We start from the raw sequence: 18,577 nt of genomic DNA, 5'->3' as shown, positions 1-18,577 counted from the left end.
ACATATTTTGCACTATAAACTTTTTAAAAATTGAAAAGACAAGTCTTGGTCTCTTCAGAATACATACAGAAAAGGGCTACGTTGTATTTCGAAGCATGTTAATTACAAATGTATTTCGTTAGGTTTGTCAGCCTTGTTATAGCCCATAAAGCAAAGAAAGAACATTTTTTCCTCTAAAGAAACTGATCATACCCAGTGTAATACTTATGTCTCAGGTAATTCTAGCAATAATCAGTTCAAGCATCAAGTGTGATGCTTACAGAATACGGGGGATCAATTACTGATCATAAGTCCTAGTAAAGCTGCTGTCTTATGGCCTTTTTGCTGAGGGATTGAGTCTTTGAGGTACATGGGGTGGAATAATAAAATAGCTTTTGGAGGAGTGTAGGAGTTTGATTTCCCAGTCACTCCTGGCTGGAATGCAGGATTTCTATCCTCCATTGCAAGTTGTATCACTGGAGCTCTTACAGTACCTAAAATATTTGTTTTCTTTTCTCCTTCTGATATTGTTTAGGATAGATTTTGTGCGTTTGAAAAATGCTCTGTTCTGTGAGTTGTCCTTTGGGAAGCCTTTGGGATTACTTGTTCAGTGCTTACTGTAAGTACTCACACAGGAACAAGCACTGCTTTCCATGGCAGTCCTATGCAGCCTGCCCATCAGACCCCATATAAACACAGTCTGTATGGATCAGGGCTGACAGAGCAAAACTCCTATTATGAAATACTTCCCAGTCCCCTGCCATGAGGCTTCAGTCTCATTTTGGTAAACTTTTTTTCCTTTTACAGCCATTCCTTTTAAGTTTTCTTCTTAAGCATCCAATAACTTTTTGAGGAGAGCTGGCCAAGACTGAAGTGTTGGCAGTTACAGTATTGCTGCTGCAACACAAACAGCAACACTTATTTACACTTCTTTGGCACTTCATAAAGAAATATCAGTATCATCTCTGCTCCAGGAAATCCATGAGGTGATGTGCTATAATGGGCTAATGGGGACTTGGGCTCTCTATAGGCAAGAGGCCAGGGAAAAGCAGATGTATCTATCTGAATTTATCCTTTCTCCAGCCACCCAGACACTTTTGTGAGTTCTATTCTTAATAGATATTTCTCTATCTCTTGGATTGATATATTTTTTAATAAAGTCAAATAAAGAATTGTGCAGGTTAGATGGGATTGATACCCTAGATATTAAAAAGGACTTAAAAAAAGATCAGATACACCCATAACAGAAGGATGGTAGGCAATAACACTGCTATGATAGACTGCTATGCAGGGGTGGGGTAAAGAAAGTTCTTTGAGGCTGAGGAGAACTTAGCAGAACAACATACTGGATAGATGTATAGATATTGCAGTGATCCGATGGACGAAAATATTGTATTAAAGACCTGCAGGTCAAGAAGGAAGCTCCAAGTCTGGGAACTGCAATGCCTCCCTGTTTGCTTTCTAATGATTCTCTGAGAATTTCTATTGATGCCATAGGAAACAAGTATGGGAAGTCAAAGTTCTGAATATCTCATAAGAAACACTAAAGTCATCCAGGATAATGAAAGTTGCTTGAAAATGTCATGTAATGGTTAGAGTTTTGGCTTCTGAAGGGTAAGAATGATAGCTTGCCAATTGCAGAATGCATTACACGTAAACATCTGTGGTATTTGTGTATCATTTTTATAATACGACTTGTCATTAGCACTGTAGAGGTTGTTGCAAGTACAGCAATTATTCAGATAATAGGACTGTTTTCTAAAATTCCCTAATACTGTATAGCTGACAGCCTAGAGAAAGCCATGAGACTGATTTATTCATACCTTTGTCTTCATTTTACATTTAGTATTCTTGAACATCCATGTATAAGCAGCATTTTGCTATCACTGAGCTACAGTGTCCACTCCAAAATCTGTGATGTGCTTTGCTTCTGAATTGTCATTTTTGCCTTTGCTTAGTCAGAATTTCTCATGTTTTTGGAAATATTAATTGCCGTATTATGCTAAATTGCGGTCTTAAATGACAAGAAAATGACCAAAGTTACCATACGTAATTTGAAGTAGAAAGACAAAAAGTAACTTGCCTGTCTTCATAGCATTTTCTGGAAATTATAGTGTATGTATGGCATCCTGAATTACATATTTCTGAAATTGCTTTTTCCTTAAATTGCCTCAAAATTATAGTCTTATAGAAATAGTGATTTTGTTAAAAATCCTCAACACAACAAAAACAAACAAATGAAACCCATCCCAGAATCTTGAAAACAAAGTGAAATGAATGCAAGGAAGATCAAATGCAAACAGATGAGAACTCTATAGCTCTGTAATACCATAGCACTGAACTTTCTGCATTGAGATTGTAACTGAGTAGTTCTTTGCAATAATTTCCCTCAGAGAGTGACCATAGATTAAGTCAACAATCATGAAATAGTTGTGTTATAAACCATAGATTAAATTCAACAGTAATAAAACAGTCATGTTATAATGCACATTTTTTAAAAACAAGCCATAAACTGTTTAATAGTTAAATATACTTACTGCAAACACACTTAGTAATAATAAAATTTTGCAATTCAGTAATGACTAATGAAAATGCAGTAAACCACTTGGGATTTAGTGTGTTTGTATATATTTCTTTTTCATATGGTCTACTTGATGAAGCCATTTATGATGCATTTGCTCTGACTGTCAGGGCCTTTTAAAATATTTAATGTTCTGATGTGCTGCCTCTCCTGCTCTTTTTGAGAAATGATTTCTAAACAACAGCAATATACAAACACTCTTGGGAAGTGCCAGAACAGGCAGTGAATAGCTGATCACAGAATCACAGAATGGGTCAGAGCCATCCCAGAACACATGGACAGGATTGTGTCTGGATGGTTCTGGATTATCTCCAGTGAAGGAAACTCCACAACCTCTCTGGGCAACTTGTTCCAGTGCACAATGACTTGCATATATTTATTTCATATGGTCTTTATAATGACCACTTCCAAACCATTCTGTGAGTCTATGAATATTCTATTGTTGATACTAAATTAGCATTTAACACATTTAATCAATATTTACTTTCTAAAAGTACTAAACAATGTGAATTTTGGGAACTGTTCAATGTTTTTTGGAAAGTAAACATTTAGGAGAAGCTACATTTCAGTTTAAGCAGTAATAAGTTTGCATGGTTATTTTACCATTGCTTCTTACCTAATGCTTCCCTCCAAATGGAAAGAAGTAGTTGAGAAACCCATGCTAATATTTCTTGGAGTTGTAGTTCAGTTCAGTGTAAATATAGCATCTTTTTTGAGTTATGGGATATTCTAACTTGGGATTGAATTTCTAAGGACTGGAGTAATGTCAGAAGTGTCTGATGTAGGTCAAAATGTGAGAGAAGAAATGTGGGTATTTTTCTTCCCTGACTTTGAAAGACCAGTGACTGATAAGAGGGAAGTCTGCTTTTCCAAGTTCACCTTTTTGCACACATTCAAGTCTGTGCATCACTGCTGAAAACTTGGCCACTTGTAGAGAAAGGAGTGCCGGATATAAAGGGTAAGGCCATGGACATGAGATTTTTCTTGTTCAGAGTAAGCAGCATCAAATCATTTGCATATAAAATCCATCTGGGGCCTCATTCATTAACATTAACAGAGAGTTATCCAGCTACTCCAAATGATGGCTGTAGATCACTTTATTCTTGTATAGAAGAACTAAAGAGAATCTAGACTTTATTAGAAAACTCTAATTTTATATATTAACCTTTTTTCTTCTTAATTACCTGATTCTATGATAAGTAACACCTCACTGAAAGCTTATTTTGTCCTGGAGTGCAATGGATTTTGTGATTTGAAATATTATTACTTCAAAGAGTATATAAGAACTCTATAATATTAATTATTCTTGATCTTGCAGGCAAGAGGGATTTGACAAGCATGGGGGGTCTGGAAATGGAAAACTTGCTTATGACGTTAGAATGTTTAACTTTTTCCTTTTTGTGAGATCAGTCTAGATTAATTTAAAAAAAAATATTGCTGGCCTAGGCCTTTTTCATGAATTATGTGAGGAGGAGACAAATTGATCTACAGGAAAAACATTGTCTCAAGACATCGTTATATGCACTTATAAGAAAAAAAAACAAATAAATCATTTCCCCACATTATTAAAAAGTTCTAACTGGAAGCATAAATCGTGGTACCTTTTACCCTTTTGGCTTATCATTATCTTAAGAGGCAGGCTGATAATTCTTTATATCTGAAGTTACTCATAACTGGAAGGGTCTTGGCAGTGTGAGAAGTGAAAGTGTCCAATTTTTACATTAGAACCAAAGATCTGTGAGGTCTATCTATCTGAATATACTGCAGTATTAATGAATAGCATTGGGACAGTGTAGTAAGTACAGAGTACAATGTCAATGCAGTCAAGAAGCAGACCTATACCTGTAAAAGGGATGAATTTGCATTTATGGATTAGAAGTTTGTGCCTTTCACATATTTCACTTCATCAAAATAAAGATTATATCGCAGTATAAAAAAATGCAATAATAATTAGCAATTGAGCCTATTATCTGAAAGTCAGAAGGCAGTCATTAACATTGCTTACAGTTTTTATTAAATATGTCATCTGAGCTCAACTATTGAATCTAAAGCTTAGCACTTGTGTGGAAGGATGATGCTGTTTCTGAATCTTTCCAACATGCTTGAACTCTCAAAAAATGACACTGTCTGGTGTATTGTATCTGCTGGTTGTGAGGTCATTTTTCCTTGCTGCTGACCATGTCTGTTGTGGATAGTCAGAAGATGTGGTTGTTCTTGAGCATTTCTGTGTGAAAGGTATTGATGCTAGGCAGTCCCAAATCAAGGTCTAAGTCCTGACTGCATCTAAGTGTGAGCTGGGCTTTCAGGCATCAGTCACTCACTGCTCAGGTGGTCTTGGGTTATTGCTTTCACCCATGAGTCACCACTCTTGAGCCGAAAATCGGCAGTTTCTGTGGCATCACTTCCAAAATGTTATGAATTGTAGCCAGTTACAGCTATTGACTGTAGTTAAGCACATACCTCAGCTTATTTTCTCATTGCTGGCAATGTACTGTAAGAGTAGGATGGCTGTCAAGAAGTGATAATCAACGGGCAGCATACAAAACTGTGTGTGAATCTGAACTAAATATTCATCAGCTGTCTCATAATTATCTGCAAAATCTGCAGTCAATAGCATGGATATATTTTCAGTGCTGAAGAAGTAGTAATATATAGTGATATGGACTAATTCTTCATAGCCACTTACAATGCCACAGGGCTTACCATGGGACTAGAGAAGCCTTAGGACTGAACTTCAGTTGCAAGGTGTCCCAAATAATCAGATTTTTGTTATGTAAATAGTATTTCATTATTCAAAACCCCCGTAGCATCATACCACTGTGGAACCAGGAAAGTAGAATAAAACCAAGGGCCATTTGTGCAAGATCAGGAACTGGGGGCAAAGGGACCAGAAGCAGCAATCCGTGATGGAGAACAGCAGCAGCAAGACCACTGTAACAGCATGAGGAGTAAAGGCTGGGACAGAGGTGAGCACTAGTCCTGGAAGCTATTCTGACTCATCCAAAACTGGGGCAAGTAATCAGTCCGGGACTAGGAACAGTCTGCTAATGCAGACCGTTAGTCTTAATTTATTGTGAGCCTCTTACAGACACAATGCTGGGAACCTGGGCAAAATCCCAAACCTGTTTATGACCAGCTGTAGATCAGCCAGGTGACAGCTCTTCCCCAGACACTGTGGAAGTGGTCTGTTAATTTACAAGGACAAAATATGAGGTAAGGGTCAAAAATATCTATATTATATAATATGCTGTAACTATGTAGTTGACAAGTCTTGGTCTGGGCCAGAACTAGATAAAACAGTGTCAGCAAGGAACCAGTTGAATAAAATAATACTGTCTGTTAGAGTGGTCTTCACTGAGAATTCAATATTAAAAGCAAACTCAGCTAAAGGAAAGCCCAGCTGTACCTAGGTTTGTGTTCCCCTGTTCCTCTATTTTTGCTTCACTTTTAATTGAAAGGAAAGATTTCACAATTAGTGGCAGCAGCAGAGTTGCAAAAACTTCTGCCTTTGCCATGAAAGGTTAAATGAACTGTTACAGGAAGGTTTCCACATGATCAAACCACTTGTTTAGAAAGCTGTTGATCTAGGTTGGTGTTATATTGACAGTTTTCCTCAGGTGAGAAGCTTGAAGGTGTGTCTTCCTTAAGGGACATACCAATGAGAACAATAAAATTAGGCATATAAATATATATATTGCCCTGCTGTCAGTTTCTTTGCTCTCTTAAGCCTGCCAGATACAGAGCACAAGAACATACACATTGCTATGCTTCAACAAAAGGTTGTTTGTAAACTCTGTCTTACAAAGGGGCCTTTATTTCATTAAAAAAGACCCCCAAATCTGGCAGTCTTACTGTAAACATGTACTCGTTTGCATAGATGTATTGTATTTAAAGAGAAAGTGAGGAATTATCTTGGTCAGAAACATGAGAGCAATTATTTTTTAAATGCATTTGTCAATAACTTCTATTTTGAACTTCCAGAAAATCCAGGGTGATAAAAAGAAAGTGAAAGAAAATGGTTCAGTTTTGAAAGGATAATTGAGGGAGAAGTTGGGAAATAAGTGCTAATAGCAGGCCATCCAAAGGTCAGTGATCTTGATGAATTGAATACTTTTGTATTGGAACAAGCCAAAGAACTTGTACGTAACCTAATAGGAGCCTTCCTCCATTTGTCCTTGTAAATGGGAGCTGTGTCTTTGGAGTCCTGCCAGAATGGAGCTGCTCATTCATTATGACCACTTAAAGCAAATGATCATGGCCCTATGGCACATAAAATAATGAGTGTAGCTTCCATTTCTCAGATATGAGGCATATATTATGCTTCACATATGGTCACAATGTGTGATGGCTTTTGGAAAAAGTACAAAAATTACTGCAATGAGTAAAGCTCATAAGGAAACAATTCAGCAAATAGGAAATTTTGTAATTGGAAACGTAATCAGTGAATAATTCAGAGCAATATGTATGCTAATAATATAGGAGAGGATTAAAAGACAAAACTGAATTTAATCGAAACCCAGCATACATGCTCATGTGAATAATTTCAGATGTATTCTTAATCCTATTAGTTTCATTTTTTCCCTCCACTGAAAACCGAGTGTTTAAGTAGTATCTTCCATTTAAATTAAAACAGGCTTCCCTAACTAGGAAAAACTCCACCTCATGTTATTCCTGATATACATTATAGAAGTGTTCTGCATGAAAGGCCTGGCAACAAACGGTGTCATAAACCAGCTGTTTCAATGAGAGGGCATAAAAAGACCATAAATAACGGGTAAATTTCATGCCCCTTCATTTATTTGGGTTCCTGTGTGCCTGCAGCACTGGATGAACCTGGATTTCCCTCTGTGCTGTACAGGTGCTGTCCATGGAGAGGTTCCTCCTCCCTCACTTCCCGTGGTCCCTTTCATCCTGTGCCCAGGCAGAGCAGTGTGTCTGCTCCTGGCAGGCTGGGAGCTTCTCTGGGATAACACCCACCAGGGCTGGCACGGGGCTCTCTCCTGCCCAAAATCAGTCTCCTTCAGTATCTCCATGAGTCTTCCACCACAGAAAGTGTAATATGGTAATACATCAAAATGCTTTGCTGTGGTGTAATTCGCTGTTCTTTTTTATTGAGCATATTTTATCATTCCGTTGCACATGATGCTGAAACAACTGAAACAGCTGTAAAATTGCACTGCCATTTTCTTTTCAAGATACTTGAAGGTCACTTCTGTAATTGTTCATTGTAATTGGTAATTATTTGGATTTGAATTAATACTTATGAATACTTGCATGTTGCAAAATATTTAGAACCTAGTAATTTTTGTATTAACCATTCTTCTGTTGTAAGTTGTGAAGCCTGTGCTATATTAGATGGAGTTTATAGACATTTTTATTTCATGTATTCGTGTTTGGGTTTTTTTCTGTGATATAAATAGAAATAAAAATTCAAGGGAAGTATATATGGTGCTGGAAATCCCTGAGTTCTGGTACATATTGATCCACAGGAGATGATTGCATCTGATTGGAAGGGCAGCTGAATGGAGAAGGGAAGCTCTATGGAAACAGCTGTCTTTTTTCATTAAGATTTTCAAGATTAAAAAAAAACACCCCAAACCCAAACCTTTATTCTCAGGGTCAAAGCACCACAGGTGAGTGCTGTGACTGGGCAAGAGTTCAGAGAGGAATTTGGAAAAGTTACTGTTGTTGGGAGTTGGATATTGCTCTTCCCTGTCATATCCAAGTCACTGTCATTAGCATTGAGCAGCAGGGGAAGTTTCTTGCCTTCATCCTCAGACTCTAAATGCAGTTATTTTTTACTTCTTTTTCCTTCAGGTATAAAACCTCAGCATATTCTAAATACTGCTTACATTTAATCTACTTTGCATTTGGAACAATTCAAGAGAAAAGAGTCCTCTTAACAATAATCTCTATCATGTTATTTTCATTTCCTACATTATACACTTTATGCGTATATACTTTTCATTTATGTGGCAATCTTACATACAAGAAAAGGGAATTCTTTTAAACCCTTGATTTAAAAGTGGTCCCTTTCCCTTAGCTCTCCTTCAGAATTCTGAACCCCTTTCAGACATGAATATATCTTTCATTGTTTCAGTAGTGAGCTGTTTTTGTAGAATGTTGTTAGTGTTTTGTGATGGTTAGGGAAAAGCCTGTCAGGCAGACCAATGTTGTTACTTGAGAGATTTTCTCTTTTCTGAGTGCGTGTAAGAGAGTTCCTTCAGGATCAGACTCTATTCTAAATCCTGTGGAAAGGACTGTAGGGCCAGAGTGTCTGTGAACAAGACAAACACAAATTGTGTTCAAGCACAGGGGATTTTTTTTTTCTTGTAGATCAATTATTTAAATTATTATATTTAAAAAGTGTTGAATTTCTGTATAGTTGACCCTGCAAAGGGTTCTCATGCTAATGTGGGATCAGAAGTGCACAAGGGCAGAGTCCAGAACATATTTTTTCTACTTTTTCATTTTATTACTACTTCTGATTATTTTACTTACGGTATTGTAACAAAGGATCAAGGAGAGTCTCTGCTTATTTTATAATAAAAATGATTATGTAAGGAATCACCAGTTAGAAGCTATTGAGGAAACCAGCAGAAATACAAACATCAAAATATTTTAAAATCTAAAACTTGTTAAATGATACAACATCCAAGTTAAAATGTGTATTTAATAGCAATCACAAATAAAATAACAGCAAAAATATCTCCTTCCAAATTAAGTTTGTTAGAATAAAGTAATGAAAAGATAGTGCAAGATATTAAATTATTTGGATTACCTCTGGGAAAATATTTATATGTAATTTAATAGGCAGTTATTAGGTCTTTCTTTGTTTTGTGAATTTTTCTGTATATTTAAGAGTAAACTGTAATCTTGCTGGAGACTTCCATGAAATAACCAAGGAAACCTAAAGCAGATTAATAATTTTCTATTAAGATATTTGGCATTTTTAGAGTAATGTTGTATAACTGAATTTGAACTGAATTTCTGTTGGATATTTCATGTCTCTGAAAATAGCTATATATGTTGTCAATAAGAAAGCTATTTCTCCAGCCCCCATTATGTACCCATCTTGTCAGCAGCATCAGTACATCACATTCAGTTCGAATTTCACCCGGTGCCCTGGGTGGTCAGTGAAGAGGAGCAATTGCCTCGGAAGTTCATGGAAGTTAAGTAGCTGAGCTGCTGCTGTGCCAGATCAAAACCAGGGAGGGGATCAGCTGTGACTGGGGGGACAGGGATAAGGAGATGCAGTGCTTGGAGTGGCTGCCTGGCTCTCCTTTGCTCGTCAGAGTGCAGAGACCAGGATTCCTGCCCTGAGCCCTACGGCAGGCACTGACTTTGGGCAGGTGACCCGAGTTCTTTATTCAAGGGCCTGGTCACTCTGAGTTTCTTATGACAGAGGTGTCTCCAGAAAGTAGCACACCCTCATTAAGAACTGTATTAAATATTTATTTGCATGTACTTGTGTTTCTAGTTCTGAAACTCATGCTATTTGAATAAATATTCTAGCTGCATTTTTATTAAAGCTGTACTGTGTTTAATGGCAGTGTTTGGTTTTGTCTTTCTTTTCCCCCTGCAGCTGTGACTCTGAAAATAGGTATCTTGGAAATCCACTTAGGGGAACATGCTACTGTGAGTACTTGTATTTTTAATGCTACGTACTGAAATGTTGATTACATATTATGCGATAATTTCATTTCCTTGGAAAAACAAAATAAGTTCCTGGCGATTTTCCAAAATCGAGCACCTTGATATTTTAACTGAAAAAATAAAATGCCCCACTGGTCTTCTGTTACTTTGTCCACAAGAGCACAAAATCTACTAAAAGTTGATTCCTTTCGTCCAGCTTAGAGGGACTGACCAAGCCATGGGTTGATTCTGTGTATGTCATCTTATGTGAATGAAAGGAATGTTAATTGTGTCAATGCTTTAAAGACAGAATTTGTGGTGGAGAAATGCAAATAGTATAAACAACGCTGTTCACTGGGACATTCTGAGTGGTTTAGCCAGTCTGCCTCCCAGGGACATGAGACACAGCTGCTCTCCACAGTATCATAAAAGCAGGCTGGGTGTTGTCTCCATGTTCTTAATGTTTAGAAAAGGTGCCTCTGGCAAATTTACTCTGAAGCATTGCAGTTTTGATAGTCTTAATGAAGGACCTGAAGGGATGAGAATGCTTATTACCCATGTGCAGAAATCCCTTAGTGAGCTGTGCCAATTTCACTATGCCAATATCAAGTTCAATAGTAATTTTAATCATCATAAAAACAGATGGGATGTTGGAGAACACTATTTTAACTTTTGTGACTTTTGAACGTACCTGCTCTGTGTCAGACAATTGGATCCATTTGTCTGTTGTTTCTAACATCATCCCTACTTCAAACTTGAATTTAAACATAAAGACAGATGTCTGAACATACTTATAACCTGTCTTCTGATTTTTGGGCTTATTTCTTAGCATTTCATTTTACAACATGCACAAAAGCTTTATTTTAGAGTGTCTTTAAGGCATCATTTACCTAATAAAGCAATCTTTATTTTCTTTGCTAATCTGTCTTTCTTACCTTAAATGGTTTACATCTGCAAGGTATGTTTTACAGAACAAAATAGTAAATTACATACTATATTACAGATGCTGACATTTCTCTAGGCCTTAAACATTTATTCCTCCTGCCAGCTATTTAAAGAACATTGGTGGTTTTTTTCTTCCCTCTCCGACAACATAGCTTTGAATTTAATACTTTAAACTGGAACATAAATTTTAAATGTTGTAGACCAAGTTGAAAATACTCCCCGAAACTGTGTCTTACAGATACTCTTGATCAACAAATTCAATTCCATTTGTTGACTTTTTTTGCATGAGAAAAACATCTTACTTTAAAACCACCTTATAAGTATATAGAATAATATTTTTTTTGTATCTATATAATAATTACTTTTTTTTTTTTTAGATTTAGAGTGAGTACATGAGAAGTTCATACTTTGAAGACAATTATATATAGGCTGTTTTGGATATGTGTGTCAATGTCTGTTTTTGTCGTTTAAAAATAAATGTTATTAAATTTAAGAGATTGAAAAGAAACGACAGTAATGAGATTTGTAGACCTCAGGCACCTCCATGAAAAACCTTATTTTTTTGCTATCATGTTTCAGGCTGGGTCTATAAATCAAGCTGGAGACAAATTGTGCTATATTCAAGATGCCCTTTCACCTTTAACTCACTACTGTTATTTGTCTTCTGTCAGATTTCAAAATATTTTAAAGATATTGTTGTTTTGAAATGATAAATTTTCTTTTAATACTTCCAGCCATTCAAAGTATCCCATATAAAGAATTCTCAGAGTTATTTTATTGTAGTAATTGGGAGACTGCACTGATAAATAATAATGGAATTCTGTATTGCTTGTGTTTAGTGGATGATGCATCATAATGGGAAATAATAATTTAATTTGTGGGTAACTGACTCACCTAAGATTTCAATGACAGTTTCTTATCAGCTTAGGCAATTTCCTGCTAAATCATGTATTACATATATATATATTATATACATACTAATGAAGAGATGCTCCAATTTTTTATCTCTATTCTAAAATATGGCTGTACCATGTCAGTTTTGTACAAGACAGACATTTGGATGGTATTTTTTCTGTGCTTTATTTTACTCATTAAGAAACTTTCTCTTTAGACGCATAAAAGGTCACTTTACTTTTCCTTGAAGTGTATTTTTTACAACACATGAGTATTATTGCTCAAGAGAGGGGAAAAATAAATTGTATGTATTTATGAGCAGCATAAGATTGTTAGAAATAAAAATTCTAGGCACATCTGTTTCTATTACAGTGAATGGAGATGATTTGCTGTATGGTTAGGATCTTCTTCAGGAAAACTTATAGTCACATGCTTGAGTTTAGCCATCTTCAAAATGACCATTTTTAAGCATTTAAATGTTGTCCTTTTTTAACTTGTGTAAATACTGCCCGAAGTTGGAATGCTCTTCTAAGCAAAACTTCATTATTTAATCCCGCGTACCTGGGTAACTTTTGTGTGGTACTGGATGACCCCGATTTCTTGTTAGCAGCAGGATGTGGATTGAGAAATGCTTGTTGCCTTAGAGGAGCTTTCTGTAGCTTGGGATACTGTGAATATTCAGTGTTCTGTAAAAGCTCAACTGGTTTCATCTCCTCCAGCTCTCTGCTCTAATTCTTGCCAAGTCCTTTGCTCTCTCTTGCCTGTCATTGCCATCCTCAATCCTAGGAAGGAGGAACAGTCTGGTGGTGGTGCAGGTACTGCTATTGACACCAATGGATTGTTGAAGAGGGCAAATGAAAACATAGTTTGCTAGTGGGAGAGCATGGGTTATTTTAGTCTCTTCATTGTTTCTTTTCATAGCGATGTAGGACAGTAAACAGAATTTTAATGCTGTACATGGATGGTGTTGTGATTGAAGAAGTGATCTGAGCACAGATAAAAAAAGGAAGATTATGGCTGTATCTGGCATGATTGAAAAGAATGAGATTTATATAGGGGGGAACACAGTGAAACATTGCAGGGACTTAATCTAAATACAGATACTATGCCAAAAGGATAAAGAGAGAGAGAGAGAGAGCAGCAAAGCCATCAAATCCTAGAGATCAGAGAAACAGTGTGTTAAACATCAGATTTCATTCTCATATGACATTTCCAAATATGGCAGCACTGGACAAGAGTAGTTTTTCTGCTTTAAATTATGAAAGCTTAATAGAGTAAGAAATGTGTAATGGGGCATGCAGTAGTGTATTATCTAGATTTCGTGAAAATCATTGTACATGGCTTTTAAAAATTATTTTGGTATCATTCTTTGTGACTGAACTGTGTTATTGAAAAAGCACAACTTCTTTGAAAGCAAGAGAATGAGAACAAGCCTCATAGATACAGAAATTAGAGAAGTACTGAATGTATAAGAATGTGTGAGCAGCTGCATGATGATCTACCTATTCTAGCACCCTGTTGTCAGGACTAGCTGAACACAAATGCCAGGGGAAGAGTATAGCAAATGGACAAACATACAGTGGTCATTCTCTCTTTGCATCACAATTTGCAGCTTAGAAATTCATGAAAGGAAGGATTTCTTAAGATCAAAGTGTTCAATGTTCCATTGCTTAGGAATATCAGAGGAGACTTTATGAAAGATTTCTTATACAAAATAAAAACAATATTAATGCAAAAAAAAAAAAGTTTTGTGATTTTGGAAGCTACAGTTTTGTTTGCCCACGTAAATATCCTTGTTAGCTGAGGACGGGTCTGCTTCTGGACTGTCTCTGTATTTCTGGTAGGGAGGCTCTGTATCCCTGGGCCTTTCTGTTGGGAGCCAGTCTTGCCATGAATGATCGGAAGCCGATTCAATCCATAGAAATGAATCCTGAGTGGAGGCCAGCGATGGTTGTGCAGCTGACTTTATGCTTAAATATAACATTTTGTCGTGATGCATTTGTATTGGCTGTTGTTTTTGCTCCGTGGTGTCTGGGCCAGTGTGATGGATGGCAGTGACACCTCCATAGCAAAGTGTGCATCCAAATGGCTGCATTAGTTCTTCACACATCAGCATTAGCAGTACATTGCTGTCGGAGGCAGAGCTCCTGGGTGCAAGGGAACACGCAGGAAAACCAGATGGTTTTAGACAGATTGGGAGGAATCACTGGGACAAATGCCACTTCTGTGATCTTCACTTGGGTTGTGTACAGACACAAAACTCTAAATCATAAATGGAGAAGCGGTTAATCCAGTGTTCCAGAGAAAATGAAAGTTTAAATTTACAATTCACGATGTGTTACAATACAAGGTCTGAATTACAGGCATGCTAACAATCACTTGTTTTGAGAGGATGTGATACTTTCCACCATAAACCTCTCTTAGATATCCATATTTCTAAGGTCAGAAACTTTCCAAAATGTCTGGCTTATGTACATTATTTTGAGTTCCAATGCAACATATCAAACAAGAAATACAACTGATTCTAATACTGCTACATGCAGAAGCATAAAAGCTTACAACAAATCAGTCCTGTGAGTGTAAATCACATTGTTTGCCTGCATATAGTTAGAATTTTCATGAGCTGAGCACTCAAGATTTCCCCATTCATCCACTAAGGAAATTCCTAGCTGAGACAATGAAGTTGAAAAACTGCATGTGGATTAAACATTCCTTAGTTTTTATTCCCTTTTATCCTTAAAAAAAATATTTAGAAGCCTTTCTGGATTTTTCCTGGGTACCACCATTGACAGTGAAGAGAGGGAACAACTAGCTTTAACATTTGCTCCTGCAGACTGGCTGGGGAGTTACAGGGCAGCACATTTTGGAGTGCAAATCTTTTCAGGCATTCCAGATGATTTCCTCAGCAATGCAGAGCCAGAATGTAGTCACAAGGTAATAAAAGTGCAATAAATGAACAACTGTAATTAATGTAGTGCTCATCTTTTTGGCTGGACAGTTTTGTGGGCCTGTGACTATCTGTGAATGGGAAAAAAAAAATCAGGTGAAGCTTGTGTTTTGCATTATATAAATAAATAAATGTATGCATCATACATCCAGTGTAACACTGTAGAGTTTCCCATGCTACAGACCAGGCCTGCTTTTAGAGATTAGAACCTGACCTTTGAGAAGGATTAGAGAACCCAAAACTTAAGAGGTCACGAGGGATGGGTCATTTGCGAAGAGAATTAAACTGGGGTGGGACTGAATGACTTGCAGATTTTTGTGGAATTAAAACCTATTTCTTGATCATATGCCCCTGATCCAGATATTTGTTGGATTTATGGCCTTTAAAAAACATGAGGCCTTATTATCTGTATATAAGAAGGTTGAAAGAATGTACAGATTTTATTTTAACCATTTTCTAGATGTTTCCTTCCAGAGCTCTTCCTAACTTTTCTCTTGCCTTAGTGTTTTATGAAATGCCATTTTTGGATGGCTTCACATAGTGACTGACCAGCCACTCTCAATTCTCCTTCTTCTTGGGATGAAACATGCCAGGAAGGAAGGTGGTGGGCCCATCTGCACAAGCCTTAGGGGTCAGGGGTACACATTGACTGGCACCTCTGAATTTTCTACTCAGTGTACTGTATGTACAGGGAGAAAATAGAGAGCCAGAGAACACATTGCAAAGTTTAGTTTCTGTATAAAAAAAAACCCCAAAATTGTTACTAGCAGGAAAAGAGTAGTCATAGTGGTTTTTTTTTGTGGGTTTTTTTTTTTTGGTTTGGTTTTTTTGTTTTTTTTTTTTTTTTTTTTTGTTTTGTTTTTTTTTAGTTCTTAATGGCTTAATTTTATTACCTGCTCTTTTTCTACTTAAAGTAAACCACAAGAAAAAAATATGAGATCTACTAAACATTTTGCAACTACTTTTTTGGGATTGACCTGAATAATTGGTTTATGGCTTTGCTCTGGCATTCTAAACTCTGAACATAAAATCATTATAGCTTATAAGACTGTTGCTTCTTTCCTTGGTACAAATGCAGACAGGATAGCAATAAGCAATTCCCTCAGTGTGTCAGCAGCTCACAAAGATGAAGAATGATACTTTCATGTGCAAAACTGGTGAGAAACTATGAAATGTACATTCAGTAAAAACTCTCAAGATAATATCTAGTGTCTGTGCAGGGAGCTGGGGACAAAAAAGCAAATTTTGCTTCTGGCTGAAGAGCCTTGTAAGGATTCCAGTCCAGTCCTGAAGCTGTAGTAGCCCCACTACTGCTGACACACCAGGATTTCAAAAAGGGTAAAGTAAAGAAAAGTGCTAGTCCTTACCTATTCTCCATACAATTTCTTATAGTAAATGTATATTTTAATTTAAATGTTTTAAGCCATATTGTTATGCAGTGTATGTGGTGCCTGGAAAAAAGCCCTCAAGCACTTCTTTCTTTTATCTGCTTTATTTAAAATATGCCTTACTTGCTAAAATTTAAGAAGTCTAATTACTTTTTCATATCTGGTCTTTGGACTAAAGACTTTGTTAGTACTGGCTTTTTTTTTTTTCTTCAGTAGTAGTAGTAACTAGAAACATGGTTTAATTATTAAATATAGAATAGTTATGACAGTTTCCAATGAGTTTTTAGAAATATCAGCTCAATATTGGCTCAGAGCAAAAGGATAAAATAATACACCCTTATTTATGTTGTCAAAATGCAGTTTAGGCTTATTAGAGCTATTGGCATAGTCTGCTAGTTCATCCCACCTGTTTTCCTTGTTACTGGAATGGGTTTTTTTTTTCTTTTCTGGGCTTATTCAGTCAAAGTTTTAATACAAGCCAATTTTTAGTAACATTTATTATGTTACCAATGTTATAATTTAATAAAAAGGAGAATTAAAATTGTTAAAAGAAATATCTTTAAATACTAAAAACATGTATGTTGATGCATTCAGGGACTCAGAACATTACCTCTTTTATCAATAAAATTGAAAAAAAATAATTGTGAAGTAAAACGTGTACTAGAGGTACCATAAAGCACTAGGTGGCAGACTTGTTATACTTAGAGAAAAATTAAACTCAAGAACATTCCAAGGAGAGTGTTTTAGAAGATAAATAGCAAGTAGCACTATAAGTAAAACTGTTAGCAGGGATTTTCCAGATATTTAAAAATTATGTTGAATCTTAAAGGGCATAAACAATAAATTTTAGTTCTTGAAAACATGTTTGCTTTAGCCAAGTTGGGAGATGTAAACCAGCAGCCACCAGCTTTGCTACTGATTTGTACAATCTATGTTTCCTTTTGGGACAACATTAATTTAAACTAAATACATATTGTAATTGTAAAACTGTCATGCTTGACTTGAAATAATGAGTTCCACCAATTATATCTAACACTGATTGACTTTGATACAGACTGAAAGTAATCTGTATTATTTGTAAATACAGTAATAGCAATGACTGACATTGTCTTTTTGAATATATGGACTTATTAAAAAAAAAGTCTCTTAAAATGAAATCTTCTTGGTGCTTAAAGAGTCTAGTGTAGGAGATTATAGTTTAAATCAGACAATTCAAGGATGGTTTGATGAAAGACTAGCCTCAGCAAACCTACCAACTCAGAACTTATAAAGAGCAGCAGACAAACACAGTCTTTGCCCTGAGCTAAAATAACTGCACAAACCAATTGTCGCCTTCCAGAGAATTAAAACAATAACCACACCAAGAATCTGAAGCTTCTAATAAAGTATTGTGATCTCACCCCAGGCTCTGTGTACTCATTTGCCAAATGCTAGGTTGGCTTGCAGCTTTGTTGGGCAGGCTAAAGAAGCGGATTTACTGCTAATCATTTTCTGCTTTTACTTTGAGTTGGAGAATTTTTCCATGTATGCATTTATTTCTCATTTTTTATTTTTTTTTTTTTGTAATATTGTGGATTTTCTTTGCTTAACAAGCCATACATTATTTTTGAAATGGAGATTGTTTGCTATCTCTGGTATCTTCTGCTTATATATTAGTGAATTTACCAACTGGTATCCTCTTACAGTTATCATTTAATAATTTTTGTCAAAGCGGACAAGGTCAATTTAGTGAATATTCATTTTGGTGTGCTACCCTATCTCAAAGAAATAGGACAAACTAACACTGGTGAAACTAACTTTTTAATTGTTCAAAAGAAAAAAAACCCCTTATATTGCATGCAGATAAAAGTCTGAATTAGAGGACTATCCCACAGGTGCCATAGTTATTTTTTGTATTACGTTTATAATATTTTATTGCAATGTAATATATAGTGTTTCAGTGAAATAGCTATTGGTATAAGATATGAGTATTTATAGAACTTGATTAGGCAAGAGTGGGTGAGACCTCATTAAGAAGACATCCTTTGCTTTGCAGGGATTTTAGCCCATGTATGATGCAGTGTTTTAAATGAGAAGAAAACCAGTGCAAGTATCTACAAACACACAATATTTTATTTGGCTGATCTGTTGAGCTTGGGTTCTCGGGGACAGATACTTTTTGAATCCTTGTGCCGTGTGTGATTCCTGAACATTTCCCAGGGGACTGGG

The 18,577-nt window shown here is 36.2% G+C and overlaps 1 protein-coding gene across 1 annotated transcript in view; it reads left to right on the top strand.

Moving 5' to 3' along the window:
- ATRNL1 (attractin like 1) overlaps positions 1 to 18,577 on the top strand; it is a 431,538-nt gene that overhangs the window by 146,793 nt on the left and 266,168 nt on the right. The window contains exon 21 of the mRNA XM_062496081.1: positions 10,146 to 10,198. Within this exon, the coding sequence (XP_062352065.1) occupies positions 10,146 to 10,198 (53 nt within the window). The remainder of the gene's footprint in view (positions 1 to 10,145; positions 10,199 to 18,577) is intronic.

This window comes from Cinclus cinclus, chromosome 7 (genome assembly GCF_963662255.1).
Source record: "Cinclus cinclus chromosome 7, bCinCin1.1, whole genome shotgun sequence".
Classification (NCBI taxonomy): Eukaryota; Metazoa; Chordata; class Aves; order Passeriformes; family Cinclidae; genus Cinclus; species Cinclus cinclus.
This window is presented reverse-complemented; position numbering and strand designations above follow the sequence as displayed.